This window comes from Podarcis tiliguerta (genome assembly GCF_965153285.1).
Source record: "Podarcis tiliguerta genome assembly, chromosome: 2".
Lineage (NCBI taxonomy): Eukaryota > Metazoa > Chordata > Lepidosauria > Squamata > Lacertidae > Podarcis > Podarcis tiliguerta.
Genome location: NC_139535.1, coordinates 80,502,542 through 80,520,187, shown reverse-complemented (window position 1 = coordinate 80,520,187; position 17,646 = coordinate 80,502,542). Strand labels below are relative to the sequence as shown.

Genomic DNA, 17,646 nt, shown 5'->3' with positions numbered 1-17,646 from the left:
AAAAAGATGGTATAACTCAGAATTCCAAAATATATTTTAATTAAATGTACATGTTAGGAAAAAATAGTGGTTGAGAGACAATTGCTTCAAATAACGGGGTGGGTAGTTAGAGGAGCATAAGCTTATTTGTGCAAAGATGCTTGGATAAACTGCATCTAAATTTACCTAAGGACATCCTTAGAGTGAATATATTTCATAGTAGAGTAAGTTCTGGAACAGTTACACAGCATTAGAAACGTCGCTACATTTTGAATCCATTGCACTGATTTGAATACTGCAAAGCTTGCTGTGCAACACCTTTTCTTTCTCAACTAGGATTTAAAACTAAATAAAATAAAGATTTGTTAACGCTAATGTGCGTTGGCTATCCACACACGTTAGGAGTAAAGAGCATCTGGAATTGCAGTATACATAGCCAATCTCTTTGGCAAGAACAGTAGGAATCTGGCAAAATTGGAAACAGTCCTAAATAAATTAGTCTAAACAGGAAGCTCTGTAAAGCTCCAGTGTTTGATGTGAACTGCCAATATGGGTCTCCATTAACTTCAGTAACGGCTTCCAAAAAACTGTCTGCTTTCTCTCCTTCCTGCTGCTTTATATGTGCTGCTATCATTTAGACTTTGTACAAGAGCCTCTCTGCTACTTGACTGGTGGGTTTTCTGATTGAGATTACACCGCTTGCTGTGCCCTTGTTTTTTGCTGCTGTTGCGCAGAAATCCTGGGGGATAGCAGTGCGGGGGGGAAACAAAGCATAGAAATGTGCGTCTCCTTGTTAAGCTGAGGAATATGGAGCTAGAAGGAAATAGCGTATGAGGACCTTTATAGCAGTGGGGTTCCTGTCATGATGCTACTTGTGCATGCTTCAGTTTTCTGTAGTTGATGATGGCAACCTGAAGAGTCATTTGATGTTTTCCAACTCTAGTATGGATTCCAGTGTACCAAACACAAAAGTGGGGTGTTGAGTTTAAGGGCACATGTGCTTCCCTGAAAGTGGTGACGAGGAAAGCAATGAGCTCATGTGTCTAAATCATCAAGCATTATTGCATTTTTGATCTCCTAACAAAACCAGATACTTTTGAGTGTGAAGTAACCATGAGATGTGGATACTTTCTTCTGTTGAATCTGTATTCTGGGAACACAACTTTGACTATTGTTCCTTGTCTAGATTGACTCTGTGCATCTGAATCCTGTAGAAAAAGCTATAGCTGGAGACTGCGTGGACATTTCTATTATTATTATAAATAAATAAATTATTGGATGTAGAAAACTAGATGCCTTTGGGAGGGGGCAGATTTTAGACATTGCCCTCACGTCGTCCTCCTTCATGTTATGTTGGTGCTCTCTTTATGGGGGAATCTTCAGTCATGTGAGCTGTCACCTGCAGCCTGAAGAAGTATGTGCTGACCTGTATCATCTCAGTGATACTAGGCTTCAGTTTTTGCTATTCCTTGCACAAATGGGTCTGACTTGCCTCTGAATGCTGTTGTGCTCACAGTGCTTATTACAGGCGTCTGGTTGAGCTAGATGGGCCACTGGCCTGTTCCAGCAGGCTCTTCTTAAGTCTTCGTAGGTTAAGTGATGGCAAGAGAAGCGAGTAACAGCCTTGTCCCTCCTAGTTGAGGCTCTTCTTTCGTCTATGGTTGTTGGACCAGTTTGTGTTGCAGTCATTATTTTAGGCTGCTGTTTAGAATATGTGGAAAAAGATAAGCTACTGATAGGAAGGACTGCTATCAAACTAGCCAGCAACAAGAGGCCTGGAAAATACCACAGTGATCAGGGCTGTCTGGATCATTCCATAGAGAACAAGGAGTGGATGGAAAGGATGTATTTACCCCACCATATTGTTTCAATGAGTTTTTTGGACCGAATGTGCAAAGTTCACCAGATTTTTGATGAACACCTACAGCTGGCGAATGATGATTGAACAGCAAGGTACACAGCCTGTGTACTTTTCTAGAACTAGAGTTAGCCAATGTCTGTTGCAAGGACCTCTTTAAAAGTGTCACGTGTGCAAAGTACCGTTTTAACTTGCTCCATCTCTTCTTGAGAGAGGTGAGTCTTGGTGTAGAGGAAGGAGGAGCCCAATCAGAAGAGGCTGTGCCAACATCAGCTTAATAGCATTGGTCCAGTTATTGAGTTTGCTCAGTGGGTCCCTATACAGCCTTCTGGCAGTTCAAGTGTCCTTGCTGCATCTTAGTTGGTGACTCTTCCAGAAGAAAGATTGCTGGAACAACAAGATGTGTTTCTCAGGTTCCAAACAGCACTCTTGAAACTTGCTTCTGCAAAGTTTGGTTGCTAAATTCCAGATTCTTTCAAAGTACTGGGTGCCTGTAAGAGAGAGAGGATGCAATGGTAGGAGTCTTAATAGCACTTTATCACTGTCAGCATCGTGTGCATAGCCCTTCCCATCTTCTGTTTCATTAATCGTTTATAACAGAGCTTGCCAAACCTTGTGTGGTGACACACTTTTTACACATGCATCATTTTGTGACACAGCAATTCAGTTTTACTAGCAAATTGGAGGTTAAACTAACCCCTTTGCAGCCCCAGGAGAAGCATGGGGAGCGTTCACATGACACACCTACATACCGCAACCAACACACTAGCGTGTTGCGACACACAATTTGGAAAGCTCTGCTTTATAACATGCAACCAACTGTTTCTGCTTGTTTGCTCATAAATCCTTCCATGCAGTGAAACAGACTCCCATGAAAGGTGGTGGACTCTCCTTCCTGGGAGGTTTTTAAGCTGTCATTTATGATTTCTGCATTGCAGGGGGTTGGAATAGATGACCCCCAGGGTTCCTTCCAACTCTTCACTTCTATGATTCTAAGGGAATTGGTTGTCTCCCCCTAAATGGCTCTTAGCTGTAAAGTCCAAAAGAAAACTATTGCTGTTTCAGGAAAGCTGCAATATTAATGAAGAACAGTGGGGGAAATGAGGGGTAGTTTTTAGAAGAATTGCAAGCGCCAGGCTGAGAGCCATGTTGTTGTTGTAGGGCAACTGCAAGCTTGACGGGAAGAGTGATGATCTGGGGGGGGGGGGTTATGCCACAGCACCTGCTGTGTTCGCTTACCTGTAATGTGTTGGAACCCACTGTGGAGCTGAAGTTGGAATACTTGTCACTGCTGTGGGGCTTGCCATGTTTGTCCTTGCAGAACCAGCGGTAGTAATCATCACGCACCTAGACACAAAAGTAAAATTGCAGCTGACAGGCTCATGTTGTTAATTGTCTTCATGGTGTTCTGATGTTTGTATGGTACCCTTTCTACAGCCAGACAAACATAAGCATTTGCCTTTTGGGTTTCATGTCCCAGCCCCAACCTGCCCAAACCACCCTTTGTCAAACTTGCAGTGCCAATCCTATGTGCATTTTTCCATAAGTAAGTCCTACTGCGTTTAATGGGATTTACTCTCAGGTAACTGTGTATGGCACTGCAGTACAGGAGATGGTTTCCCACCCATTTGCCTTTCTCCTACTGCAGGTACCTGTTTCTTGAGCAGACAATGCAGGAGGAAGATAAAAAGTCCTTGCAGGCTGTTGAGGATAGTGAAGATATAAGACATGACGAGGGTTTGATTGCTGAATTGAAACAGGCCAAAGACCCAGGTGGTACCCAGAATACAAAGCTGGGCAATGGCTGTGATTGTGAGTACCCTGCAGGGATGAGAAGAAAAGAAACAATTTATTTGCTGACTTGTGGAGGACACAGTCAGGATTAGCCTCGACAGAGGAGCTAGAGAGGGCCTGCAACTTGAGACAGTCCTAGAATAACAGCGTGTGTTTCACTTGTTCACAGCCAAGGTAGAATTAGTGTAGTTTTGAAAAATATATCACATCCCTTTCCACCAATCAGCCCAGTAAACTGTTTAGCATAATCTTACTGCTACATGGAAGGGCTGTTACTGTCTCTTGCTAGTTATTGCCTGATGTCTTAGACTCCAGGGGGACTCTGTGGCTGCTTACCTCTGCTTTTTTAGTTTACTCATATCGGGATTGATATCGGCAAACTTCTGAGAGAGCTTCCAGACAGTAACCACAAAGACAACGGCATTCAGCTGTGCGGAAAAGATGGGAGATGGAAGTTAGCAAGACACAGAGATAAGAGCTGGTCTTTGGGCTGCATCTGCTGCACACACATGTTTTTCTACCTTCCAAAAGTACATGCAGAAGGGGGGGGGGGGAATCAGTTTCCCCACACACAATGTACACAATTTCCCCATACAAATCTGTGTAAGCCAAAACTCATGGATCAAATAGTTGGGCTGCCTGGATGATTGAAATGGAGTTTAGCTACTTTGGTGAGTACTATCTGTCACGAAAGACAGCTTGGCTGGAAAAAAATGTTCCCTGATATACATAAAATCTCTCTCCACCCCTAATCTCTGGAAGCCATGCCTTTGGAAAGTGGTTGGAGCTGAGACTCAAGGCAGTTCTGGTTGCCTGTGTGGGGAAAGTGAACTGCAGACAGCTGAGAAATGGATTCAAAGCAGTAGGTAGAGAATTGCATCCAAAGTTGAATAAAGAAAACCAACCACCACTCACTGATGCCTTTGTAAGGGTTGGATTGGATTGGATAGAAGTGTGCTAATACATGCAAGGAAAGGGTAAAGATTGTCATCAGGGAAAGAAGACTAAATGGCTATTCCTGGGATGCATTAAGCTTACCATGATGATGAGGGCAACGGGGGCCAGGAAGCTCCAGAGGAACCCTTTATCCATTTTAAGCCAGCAGCTGTAGGGGAAAGGCAGAGGGTGAATCGTTTGGGATCGAACTGTCTTACCTTCTGCGTATTATGAATCTGTTTCCCCCGTCCCCTTAGAAAAGCACTGTCCTTCACATGTGATCTCACTCCTAAACATTTATTTATTTCAGCTATTTGTATACTACATGATTATTTATCCCATGGCAATTTACAATGTATTTTAAAATACAGCTGTAGGAAATATAACTTCCCAATACTTTTCAAAATACAAGCAATTAAAAGCATGAAATGATCGAAATATGGTTGCTGCCCCATATTTCTGGAGTGCTACAAATGAGAAGCTCCTCTGCTTTGCTGCCACCTATTGCTAGTATACACTGAGAACGTCCTTCATGGAATTTTTAACACAGTCAGTATGATGTGGGAGAAGGTTGTCCTTAAGGTTTACAGGTCCCAAACTATGAAGGGCTTTAAATGTCAAAACCAGCATCTTGAGTTGAGCTTGGAAGTAAACCAATAAGCAATGTACATACATTTCTCAAATCTGGCGAGGTGTGATCTCATACCTTGTCCCTAATCAAAATTTTGGCTGCTACATTTTGAGCTACTTAGCTTTTCCCGACTGTTTTCAAGGGTGACCCCATTAGAGTACTTTAAATGAAATTGTACCAGACTCTGGAATACCTAGTGCAAAAACACTCCCTGCCCTGCAGGGGTTGCTGTTGGCAAAGTAGTATACGCTGCTAGAAAGGCCTTCCATGCCACCTGTGCCTCAAGCTGGATCAACGAGTACTCCAAAGCTGAGAACCTGATATTTCAGATGCACATACAGAGGCTTGGTGCTCCAGAACAGCAGCTGTGCTTTGCTTGTCCATGCTGAGCCCTCTTACCTCAGTATAAAATAAAACATTTTTATTACACACTACTAACATGCTACCTAGCTGTCCCCATTTCTATTCCGGATCTGGTATCCTGAGTTCTACTGGACAGTTACTCCCTAGTTCACATGGGTGCACACCAAAACCCCAGGACTTACTTTCTTAGGTTGCCATAGCCCTCGCTATTGACAGCAGCTGAGATGCCCACCACGATGGCTGGGATTCCATATCCTACAAGGAAGATGTGCCAGTGCCGGAGGCTGTGAGTATTGAAGACCTTGACAACCATCAGGTAGAGCTCCATGCCTTCCAGCAGCATCCAGCAGAAGACCGAGAGGAAGAAGAAATGCAACAGCCCAGCCACTACAGCACAAGTTGTCTGGGAGGGGAGACAGAGCCAGGGGGAGATTGTGAAAGGGGCTACTTGTTGGGGGGGGGGAATGCATAAGGTGCCTAAATCCAAAGGGAGGAAAATCCAGCTGCCTACTTGTTTGGGGAAGAACTTGAATTGGTACTTTGCAAACTGAAATGGTCCATACTGAAGATCTGCTACCACGCCACGGTATCAAGCACCCCTTCCCTTGCCTCTAAGTGATATGGCAGCTGCAGTTTGACATTGTGACACAAACTGCCTTTCTGGCAAATGCCCCTGCCGTTTTGATAGAGGTTTCACAATGCAGCTTGTTTCTATCATCAGCTTTGGACATGATGGTGATGCAAGGGGAACAGGTTGAGCCAAGTGCCTTGCACTTTTGTCCCTCCACCTCTTCACCTTCTGCAAAAAACATTCTTTGCTTCTCCTTCAGCTTGGTGTCCCTATCCTATAAAGCTGTCCCACAGCGGGAGACCCTCACACACAGAGGGAGAGGCAAAAATGGAAATATGACAAAACAGGAATTGCAAGGTGCTTCCTGTTCCCACCACATCATTGCCACATCCTACAGCCTGCTGTAGCCATCAGTTCCTTAGTCTCCTTAGCTTCCTGCTCCCAAGCACAGGGTCTTTGTAATGCTGTCAGCAAGGGCTGTAGTCAAGGGATGCTCACTAGCCTGAGTAAAGCCAGAAGCTCCCCCCTGTCAACAGGTGTGCTATCAAATGGCCCTGGGCTACCCATTCACCCCCACTCCCAATTGTTTCCCTTGGAGAAGCTCTGGTCAAATAGCTCCCTGTGTGCATGCTAGCAGGCCAATCCTGGCCAGTTACCTGGTTGCCAGTGTTCCCAGCGCCCATGAGGAATATGACGTAGCCAACGAAGAGGGCCAGGCAAAGGTGGAGGTGGATGGTGGTGCGGATACCTCGGATGGCCCGGCAGAACAGGAAGGTGAGGATGGACAGGAACAGGCAGATCAGAGACACAACCAGCCCAATCTTGGTGATGATATCCAGGCCCCAGTCCTGCCACAATGACAAAAGATTGAGCCCATGCAATACAAGCCAAGTCGGGAAATTTGGCATAACCAGCTGATTACCCAAAAAGGACCTCCCCACCAAAAACACTTATGATAATAATAAGCTGAAATGCAGCCTCAGTTCCTAGTATCTAGGAGGAAATGTGTTGAAGCCACTGGAAAATTCCATGGGAAGAAGGGTCAGAAGTCCTGTTATCTAGGCTGAACCTCTCCTTGCTCTTTGGACAACCTGCTTTGACTCCTCCATCTTCTCCACAAAACACCATGGACCATAACTCCTAGTCTTGGTTCTGATCTAGCCTCAAACAGTTGTGAGTCCTTGGGCTTCAGAGGACCTGCAGCCTCTCTCTTTCCCCTCTAGTCACTGCATACACTCCCTCCTTACCTCTTGTCTTCATGCTCCCAAGTGAGCTGAGCCAAAGCCAGGAGCACAAGTGTCTCCTCTGAGTCGTCCCCCAGTCCTTACTCTCTACCCAGCTAGCATCTCTGCTTCCTCCTGCTGTTGCCATGCTGATCTTGAACTCCCTGGCCTTCACAGTGGAGGATTAGGCCCCATGTAAGTAGCCTAGAGCACAGGTAGGGAGCCTGTGGTGCCTCAAATATCTCCCCCTTGATGACTAGTTGTGCTGCCTGAGGGAGTTCAGCAACATCTGCAGGGCCAGAGGCGTCTCTGGGCTGGGAAATGGAAGGGCAGGCAAGCAGCAAGCGAGGAAATTGCTCCAGAAGCTGTTGCTGAGGCAAGTGTCCTCTGCTTCCCACCGTTAAAAAAATGCCACTACCCTCACAGTCCCCCCCCCCCCCATTTCTCGTCGTTGGTTTCTGCCTTGTGTGCAGGCTTGAACATGTGCACAACACTAAGAAACGTAGCAGGCCATGCCTCCAGCCGGCGCTTCACCCCACGGACCCCAGCAGGTGCTTGTGTGAGTCAAGCAGCTGACTCTGTGTCTGCTAAAAAGCCATCTGATGCACATCCATTATCTGCGCTGCTGGTGTGACATCAAGAGAAGAAACTCTCATATCCCTGCAAAGTCAGCTCCTTCAGGGCGACTTCAGATGCAGCCCTCAAACAGCAAGGACAGCTCTCTGCTTCCCACACATTTGTGGTATAACATACAAAAATGGAAGATCTACATCTCCCCTGTGATACCGCTGTGGTCACTCAGTATGTGTGGGATGCACACAGTCCAGCACAGGAAAAGGTGTGCAAGTTTTCCCTTTAGATTTTTTCCTCTAGGAACACAAATAGTGAATCAATCATGTTCACTTTGGCACTTCTTGTAATGTCTCTGTCACTCCACCTCTCTCAAGCTTATGTCAAGTCTCTGAATTGCATCCAACACTGCTGTTGCAGGAGCAAAACAGGTTTCTGCTTATGCAACAGGACTTCCCCTTCCTCTTCTCCCCACTGTAATCCTCAAAACTTTGCTCCAGAGGTTTGGGGGACTCTGGGAAATATTTTGAGTGCATACAGGGGGAGAAAGTGAAGTCCACTCATGCAGTGTTGGATACAACCCACTCTAATGTCTCCTCCTGACTGCAGTACATGGGAAGATGATGTGTCAGTGGCCAGGAAAATGAAAGGGCTTTTGGACTCACCTCCACATCATAGAAGGCCATGAGGACAGCAAAGCTGGTGAGGTGGTCGCACTGGCAGTGTGTGCTGGTGTCAGTGCTGGTGTCCAGGCGTGTGCAGCCTTCTTGAGACCAGTGCCCACTGCCATTGACAGGCTTCCAAAAGGCACAAATCACCTGCAGGTCAGGCTTTGATTCCTAAGAAGAAAGTGGGAGGGAAGCATCTTGAGGTACCTGGAGGTTAGGAGCAATGGAGTAGTATTCTCGGTAACTTGATTCTACAAATGTGTACATGTACACAGAATGGGAGGAAGCATAAACAGTCTGAACTTAATGCTGATAATATGGATCAATGAGATGTCAACATCTGCTCATGGGAGATGGACAGAAGAGGACTGAGAAGGCCCTTCTTTTCTGGCACGTCTGCTTCCTCGTGTAAAAGGGCGAGGTTGGACAGAGAAATGGCCTGCACAGAGTATTGGAGATGGCTGGTGCTAGGGAGGGCAAAGAGGGAATTATGTACTCACTGCTCTCCGGTGACTGAAGTTGAAAAAGACAGGGGCCCTCAAGGCTGTGGTTTCGTTGTGGCCCACAAAAGCAGAGGCCACCGTGGACAGGACCTCATAGTTGGGCTTGCCTGGCACCTTTGCACATTGTGGGGACTTCCCCACTTGCTCCCATTCTTTCCCTTCAACGTGAGCATCAGCCAGGATGGGCCCCAGCCTGTGGTAGGAGAGAAGGCCGGCCAGGCCCAAAGCTGAAAAGAGAAAAATGTTAGTCGGAACTGAAGAACTAAACAGGTGCTGGTATGATGAAAACTAAAGGCCTTTATACGCAGTAGAATGAGGTGACAAGAATCCTGAAAGGGGAGAAAAGACTCTGCTGTTTTATTTTGCAGTAGTGGGATATCAGAATTTTGAGTTGCGCTCTTTGTAGAGGAAAAAACACTGCAACTAGAACAGCAGGAATTGGGTTGGGGTGCAGCCTCCCACTTGCTCCATATGCTTAAAAAATGTTTTTTTACAGGGAATATTTTACATTATGGGAGGTGGGGACACATCCCCACCCACAATTTTGTGGTATGGTCTGTTCTTTCACCCTATTGTGCTGCATGTGTGGACTAGGCCTAAGAAATATCAACACAGGGAAGGCTCCCTCTGCTTCCCTTTAAAAATGTACAAACTGCCTTGGACCAAGCTGTGGCTAAGGAAGGGTTGCTGTAACTCAGTTGCAGGGAACCTATTATGCATGCAGGAGGTCTCAGATTCAATCCTTGGCATCTCCAGGTACAAAACTCTGGAAAGCCACTGCCAGTTAGTTGTCAACCAGGGATGGAAAACCTTTTACAGCCTGAGGGCCTCATTTCTGCCTAGATAACCTAAGGGAATGAAGCACGTGAACGTAAGCGGGTACTCTCTTGGCGCCAATAAGGATCAGGCAGACTCAGCAATGGAGAATTAGAAGGTGAAGTTTATTACCAGGCAATAAGGACCCAGTTTGGAATCTCTTCCAAAAGCAACTGGGAGCCCGATTGACAGAAATCCAGAGGTCTTTATACCTGAGCAGCGAAATTAGCCAATTAGCAAGCTTCTTGCCATGCTTCCAGCTCCTGGTCAAGCACTGGTCAAGCATAGAGTTCTAGTTCTGCTTTCCGTTGCTTGCAGTGATGCTCTGTCTAACCTCTCGCCTAATTATGACAGGACAGGGAATTTTGGAGATTTTGTGGTTTTGCTCTTCCTGTTCTGTGGATTAATTTAGCCTGTATCTGAGGGGATTTTGTACCAGAATCTCTGATTCACGTCTTCCCCTTGTCCAGGGTACACGGATGTTTGTAGGGGAAAGGTCGGCTCCTAATTTTGCTGTTTCAAGCAGTAGGCAGTTAGCTAAGGCACAGCTTCCCTTTGATTCAAAATGGATTATAAAATACTGTAAGCCCTGATTATGTGTGAGCATATGTGAATATATTGATTACTGATAACTGATTATATGGATAGCATAGGGGTAGCCCTTCTTCCTTGCCTCAGGAGAATTAAGTACTCACTGGTGTGACTAGCTGGTGAGGCCAGAGGGGAAAGTGTGTGGAGCAATGAATGCAAATTTCACCTTTGTATAGTAGACTAGTTTCTATACACACACCCCCTCCAGCCAGCCAAGGAAGATTCATTATCAAGAGTTCAAGGACACATTCCGGCGAGGCAAAAACAATCAGGGTACCAAACAGGACCAGCGTGGGAAAGTTTCAAAGGCTAGACAGAGAAGCCCTGATTCCCCACTTTGGGTGCAGACAGTGCTGAGCTGGAAGGACCAATGGCCCTGAACAGTGTAAAACAGTTTCCTATGCAGGCTGAAGGTGCATCTAGTCCAGCATTTGGAATTGTAGATGGTGTGTATGAGCAAGAGAAGAGAATTAATTCCTTCTTCCTCTGTTTATGGGATCCTCAGAGCACCTGCCTGGCCACTGCTGCAAAAAGATGGCTCCTCAGAAGCCCATGCCTCTGGGGCGCTAAGAGTCTACTCTTGTTTGGGATGTGGTACGCATTCAGAGCTTCTGAACACGGAAGTTGCATTTTGCTATCAATGGTGGACCCACTATGTAGGAAGTTCCTGAATTATGTATATGCTATGTGAAGAAGAATACTCCCTTTTGCCCACCCTAAATATTCTGACAATCCTATTGGTAACCCTTATTATGAGAGAGGAAGGACGGGGGCAAATATCTCCATACCATTTGTTTTTCTTAAAATAAAGTTTTTTAACAGGTCTTTCCATTCAGTTGCCTTTTTCTTTTTTGTCTCATTAAGTTGAAATGCCCCAAGCACTTCTGCTTCTCCCAACACATATTTAGACTGGCTATCGAAGGAGCTGCTCTTAAGCTTTCACCACCTGCATCCCACACCTTGACAGCAATAGAGCTATTTGTGGAGAACCTGTGGTTCTCCAATTGCTGTTGGACTACAAGTCCCATCATCCCTGACCACAGGCCATGTTAACTAGTGCTGGTGGGGGGCTGAAACAACCTCGAGAGAGCCACAGGCTCCCCATCCCTGGCACTGGGGAAACTTTGCATTCTTTGTAAAACAAGATGCAGGCGCCTCAGGTTGACTCTCTGGCATAGGGATTTCTAAGCGCTGCATTCCATCACCCCAAGCAGATGAGGAGGAGATATTAAACATATGACCTGGCAGCCCTCAAGTTAGTTTATGAGATGAAATTCAATATACAAAACAGTACCATTCAAAATAGTAACAATAAAATGAAATGGCATTGTTCTGATCTAGTTATGGAGCTCCACAGGCATACACAGGCTTGTTTGCATGTGGACATCACCTGCAGATGGTGAACACACATAAATTAGCTGTGCATTGAAATGTGGATTCCCCATCTCTATCGCCCTACCCCACCACAAAATACAAAGCCTGGCCGTTGAAGCTGCATCCTCAGGGAAGCTAGCTCTTCTCCATTGCCTCTTCCCGGCTTTTCCTGTCAGCTGAAGGCCTCTTGCTGTGGGCCACAGCTGAATCTGCACTCCAGCCCCTTTGTGGTCTACATGGGGTTCCCTTACCTTCACCTTCTTTGCTTGCTGCTTCCCAGTTTAGCTTCATTTGGATAGAATCCTGCAGCAGCCATGCTGAGCTCTGGCTTTGGTTCCCAGCTGTCCTGATGTCCATGGTCAACTCTGGAGTGAACGGAAAAAAACCCAGGCCGAGTTTGACAGCCAGCAGAAAAGACAACACCCCAGGAACATGTGTCACTTTCCTCAAAAGCTACTCCACTTGTAGTCTCTCCCAGTATGGGAAAGATCTTGCATGCCACAAAAAAAAAAACTGGGAAAGGAGGGAAGAACGTTCCTGATGATTCCAGCGCCAGCCTTTCCCACTGTTATGTACTGAGTTGAATAGGATGCAAACTGCAGCAGTCTGATTGGTCCTAGAACAATAGGATCCAAATTGCAGCAGTCTGATTGGTCCTAGAACAATAGGATTCAGAATGCAGCAGTCTGATTGGTCCTAGAACAATGCAGCAGTATGATTGGTTGGCAGGAACCACCCAATCATGCTCCAGATAAAGTGAATCCACAACCTGATTGGCTTACAGTAGAATTCCAGAATTAGCCAATCATGTGCAGCCCATTGTGTAAATAATGTATATAAAGCAGATACTTTGAGGGGACTTTCATTCATTCCTCCTCACCACTATGAGCTGAATAAAGAGCATTGCGACTCTGAGTATATTTCACCCACCCTGAAAGGGTCACAGGGTGCACAGCCAAGGGAGCCAACATGGTGCCCTTCAGGTGCCTTAGGGACTCCAATAGCCATCATTCTTGGTCATTGGGTCATGCATGCTGGGGCTGATGGGAGTTGGAGTCCCAACAACATCTGGAAGGCTACGCCTGGGAGATAGGGTAGATACACATGCAATGGGGGGGGGGGCAGGAAAATCCCAACCTCTGTCACCAAGGGAGCCCTCAGGTCACCTGCAAACACTCTGCACACCAACCTGTTCCATTGCTGCTCCCGGTGCTCACAGTGTTTTTGGGTAAAGTGAATGCTAGAACTCTGAGCAGGACCTCCACAGTTTCCATCATCTCAGTGACGAAACGGTGCCCTTGCTCCTTGTTCCCATTTGGCATCAGAGCCACGAGGTCATCCAGCAGTGCCAGCAGACTCTTGAGAAGGAAGATAGGATGTCATCAGCTCTCAAGGGAAAAAGCTGCCACCATTATGGCAGTTCAATACAGGAACAATTATTTGCACATTTATTCAAAATTAAATTTGAATTATTTTGCTTAATTAATTCAACAAAATTAATGAACTTGATCAACTAATACTAGCTTTTCAAAGTCTGAGAGTCATTTACACCTCCAGCATATGGTCTGAGTGTTATCTCACTTGATATTTTGCATTTCAGAAGAAATACAATTGACTAAAGTAGTAATGTTTATTTTGGCTCATGTTGTGAACAGCAATAGCTTTCTGGTACTTAATTGTTCCAATGGTGGCTTATTGTTAACCTCTTAGCTACCAATGGAAATGCACCAAATTTTGATGAGCGAATAGAAGTTTTGTCTACCGACTACTAGTTGAAGCTTGTCCAACCTCCTCTCCCATTTTTTTTAATGCTCATAAATAAACAAAAATTGACGCAGCTGGGATTGATCTAATTCAGCCCTGTAAACTGAACTGGTCTTGCCAATATTGTGCAAACATTTTCATGAGTACAGGGAGGATGGAGGGCTCCATAAACATGTACACAGCGCGGTGGTAGGGAATGTAAACTTAAAATGTTTTTGTTTCAGTATACTTCTTTAATGGCTGCTGGTGGTGGTGTTTAGCTGCTATTATTTAGGATTAAGTCAGAACAATATGGCTTTAACTGGATGATGACGACAACTTATGAAGGGTTGTTTCCAGCTAAATTATACTCAAGAGAAGATCCTTTGAAATGACTGGACCTCAGTCAGTCATATCCAATCATTTCAATTGGTATGCTCTGAGTAGGACTAACATTGGAGGCGGCCCAAAATTTTGTATACCACTCATGTCCTAAAAGGCTGTGTATAGTTCAGCAATAAATAAAGTAAAATAAATGGAAAAACTGCTGCTGGAGCAGAGAGGGCATTAAGGCAGAACAGCCGGTGAAGAGAAGGTCACAACCAGCGTGTGTGAGAAGAAAAGCACAGCTGCACATGTGCATGGCTGAAAACTGAATGAAATTTTGCCCTTAAGATTTAAGAAGAATCTTTAATCACTGATAGAATAATAATACCAAAATACAGCACTATCTGACCCATTGCTAAACATTCCCAGCACCAGTGTCTCTGGCCCTCCAGATGTTGTTGGACCCCAATGCCCGTCAGTCCCAGTCAACATGGCCAGTGGTCTGTGATGTAGCTGCTGATTTCAAAAGCAATGTCTGCAGGGCTCACAGGTCCTGCACCCAAAACTAGACCACAACCATTTTGTTTAGACAACCTTTTGGTCTGGGATGTTTCACTTGCAAATATTGTTAGTGTGAAATGGAAAGTAGAACCAGGTCATTAAAAAAAAAATGCTTTCCCTCATTCGCTTGCTCTACAGGGGCAGGAAATGCGCATATATATATATATACACACATATGTGTGTGTGTATTTGAGAGTCACTTACTAAAATGGTCTTAAAGGCAGCTTCATGTGCAACATTTGCACGTGTTCCTGCACTGTGCAGACTTGTGAAATATGGCTACACCCTGCAGAGACTCCCCATTTGTTGCAATTACTGCTTCAGTGGGAAAACCTATCCGCTCCTCATGGAAAATGTATGAAGCACCATTTTTCTTACAGGGAAGTGATGGTTGGCTAGAAAGCACTACTTGTTGGCCTCTGTTTCCACTTATTTTTAGAGCAGCACATTCTGCTAAGCCCTGCAGCTCTGACCTTTGGAGCAAAGGCAAGTGTTAGAGAAGGCAAAGGAGAAACCAGCTTGAAACATACCTGCAGCTGCTTCTTTGCGTCTGTTGCCCCTTGCATTTCCAGCAATGAATCGCAGAGATGCTTCCTTTTTGCTCTGAAGTCACAGAGGAGTGCCTGGAAAACAATCCCCACAAAACTTTAAATTGCTGCGCCTGTTTAAGCCTACGGGCCAAGCAAGGAAGCAGCATTCACATCTCTTTAGTGCTGGTACACTTGATTTTTAAAATAACAAACAGCTGGCGCCAGGAGACTCTGATCCAGATCAGGATCATGGCATGAGACGTACTTTAAGTCCTTTGCCCCGGCCTCAGTCCCAGACTGAACAGACGGCCCCCACAACAGCTCTTTGCATTGGGAGGGAAGCTGCAAAGGGCTAATGCTGTGGACTGAGCAGCTGCGTCACAAACGCAAGAGGAAAGAGGCCCTAGGAAATGCAGAGAGCGAGATTCAAGACAAATGGCTATAATCCAGCACACAGCTACATGCGCACAACACCTATTTAGGACAAGTGGGCACAAAGTGACAGCCAGTATTTTGTTGACATTTAACAGCAATGCTCAAATTTCCCTCTAAAGTAGTTTAAACATTCCCACTTTCACTAAGCTGGGGCTTTATGAGGATGCTTTCAGGGAAGCAAATCACAGATGTTTTAATTCTGTGGCTACATAACTCATGGATTAATTGTTACCCCACAGCTGAAACGTAAAGCCTTTGGATGGATTGGTAGTTTCATGGGCATTAGCATGAAGGTTGGCGCTGTGGGTTAAACCACAGAGCCTAGGACTTGCAGATCAGAAGGTTGGCGGTTCGAATCCCCACGATGGGGTGAGCTCCCGTTGCTCGGTCCCTGCTCCTGCCAACCTAGCAGTTCAAAAGCACGTCAAAGTGCAAGTAGATAAATAGGTACCGCTCCGGTGGGAAGATACACGCGTTTCTCTGCGCTGCTCTGGTTCACCAGAAGCGGCTTAGTCATGCTGGCCACATGACCAGCTGTACCACATGATGAGCTGTACGCTGTATGCTGTCTCCCTCGGCCAATAAAGCAAGATGAGCGCTGCAACCCCAGAGTCGGTCACGACTGGACCTAATGGTCAGGGGTCCCTTTACCTTTACCTAATTATCTTTGTAGGAAATTCCTGGGGTTTAAATTCCACAAGCTCTTATTTTAAAAGTCATGAATATCCCCCTCTGCCCTGTCTCAATGGACAAACAGGACAGGACTTTCTATAGAAATGTAGCTTCCTGAGAATCTCAGCTAAGTTTTTTTTTTTTTTGGTAAAGTTTCTAGTCCTTAACATGGCAGTGCAAACATGATTAAGTGTATGTGGGAAGTACCTCAAGGGAATTTCCACCATCAGTGTATGACAGCAACCAAGTTTCCAATGGTTACAGGGTGCCATGAACAACTTTTTGCCTCTTCCCATAGCTAATGTAAAGTATGCCAATTAAACACTATATCCACAATTTGTATCATTTATACATGCAATGTAATGCAGCTTTCCTTAGATAATTTTGATGGATTTGGTTCTTTTTTCAAATAACCAGATATATGCAGTTCTCGACACAGCAGCCAATTACCCAAGTCAGTAGAAAGCCTATGCATGTCATTAATTTGGTCTTGATTTCCAAGGTCCAATGTTAGGGACTCACCTGTTCATCTGAACAGTTATCACTTGAAGGCTCCGGGCAGCTGAATTCTGGGGAAAGAAGGACAAATTATCAGAAGGTATTGCTCTCCATCCCTTTCCAAAAAGCCTTTCACATTCTGCTTGCTGTTTTTGAGAGCCAGGGGCACAATACATTGTTCCTTCTACTGAGTAACCCATAATGGCTACAGCAGCTCCTGTTTGAGTGGCAGTAGCTAAATATGTCTGAACCAAACAACGGATATGTATTAGGGCCATGCAGCGACCACAAGATTCAGCTTCTTTCTGTAGTGCTTGGAAGCAGATTGGTCTACTTCAAATCTGCTCTGTGTCATTCCAATTTAATTCACTTTTTAGGTCCAAAACTGATCTGTTAAATCCAAAGCTCTGCTTTGTCCCCGTTGACTATAATGGGGAATATAAAAATAACTATAATTTCTTTCCCTTTTCACATAAATGGATGAAATTTGCAGGAAAATGAACAGTGGGTTAAGCCTGCCAAATTTCAGGTAGATCCATCCAAAGGTTTTTTGTTTAGGGAACATTTAAAGGTTGCTTTTTTATTAAAGAATAAAAGTCCCTAACTTTGTTATTTTCTGCCAGAATTGGATGCAAATCGCAGGCCTAGCTGCTCCTTCTGTGGGGACAAAGCCTGTCAAATCTCGGAAATATATATATGTGGTGCTTCTTCTGCAATGGCAGACTTTACTTTGGGGGGGGGTAAATTTTCTCCCCTCCTTTTTGTGGGCAAAAATGGGGACATGGAGGAGGTGCTATCCCCCAAGTCACTGTGACTAGAGCACAGTGGGAAAATAATTCACTGTGATTGAAAGCAACATTCTGTTTTTCAAAGTGAAAGATTCTCCTTCCCACCCACCTCCACTCCCCTCTCCAGCTCTGGGTCTTTCCCCAGCCGGCTTGGTTTTGTTTCTTAGAAAAGAGTAAAATAACATATTGGGAGAACATTAAGAACCTACAGAGAG

General features: G+C 45.2%; 1 protein-coding gene across 3 annotated transcripts in view; it reads right to left on the bottom strand.

Annotated features, from left to right (window-relative positions):
* Positions 1–22: 22 nt before the first annotated feature.
* ADGRE5 (adhesion G protein-coupled receptor E5) overlaps positions 23–17,646 on the bottom strand; it is a 44,232-nt gene continuing 26,608 nt past the window's right edge. For all 3 annotated transcript variants that reach the window (XM_083430762.1, XM_083430763.1, XM_083430764.1), the window contains 13 exons: positions 16,668–16,714; positions 15,039–15,131; positions 13,067–13,235; positions 12,129–12,242; positions 9,094–9,323; positions 8,591–8,764; positions 6,789–6,980; positions 5,744–5,964; positions 4,670–4,736; positions 3,968–4,059; positions 3,490–3,658; positions 3,077–3,184; positions 23–2,328 (listed from right to left, as the gene is read on the bottom strand). In XM_083430762.1, the coding sequence (XP_083286888.1) occupies positions 2,296–2,328; positions 3,077–3,184; positions 3,490–3,658; positions 3,968–4,059; positions 4,670–4,736; positions 5,744–5,964; positions 6,789–6,980; positions 8,591–8,764; positions 9,094–9,323; positions 12,129–12,242; positions 13,067–13,235; positions 15,039–15,131; positions 16,668–16,714 (1,709 nt within the window). In that variant the 3' untranslated portion in view covers positions 23–2,295. The remainder of the gene's footprint in view (positions 2,329–3,076; positions 3,185–3,489; positions 3,659–3,967; positions 4,060–4,669; positions 4,737–5,743; positions 5,965–6,788; positions 6,981–8,590; positions 8,765–9,093; positions 9,324–12,128; positions 12,243–13,066; positions 13,236–15,038; positions 15,132–16,667; positions 16,715–17,646) is intronic.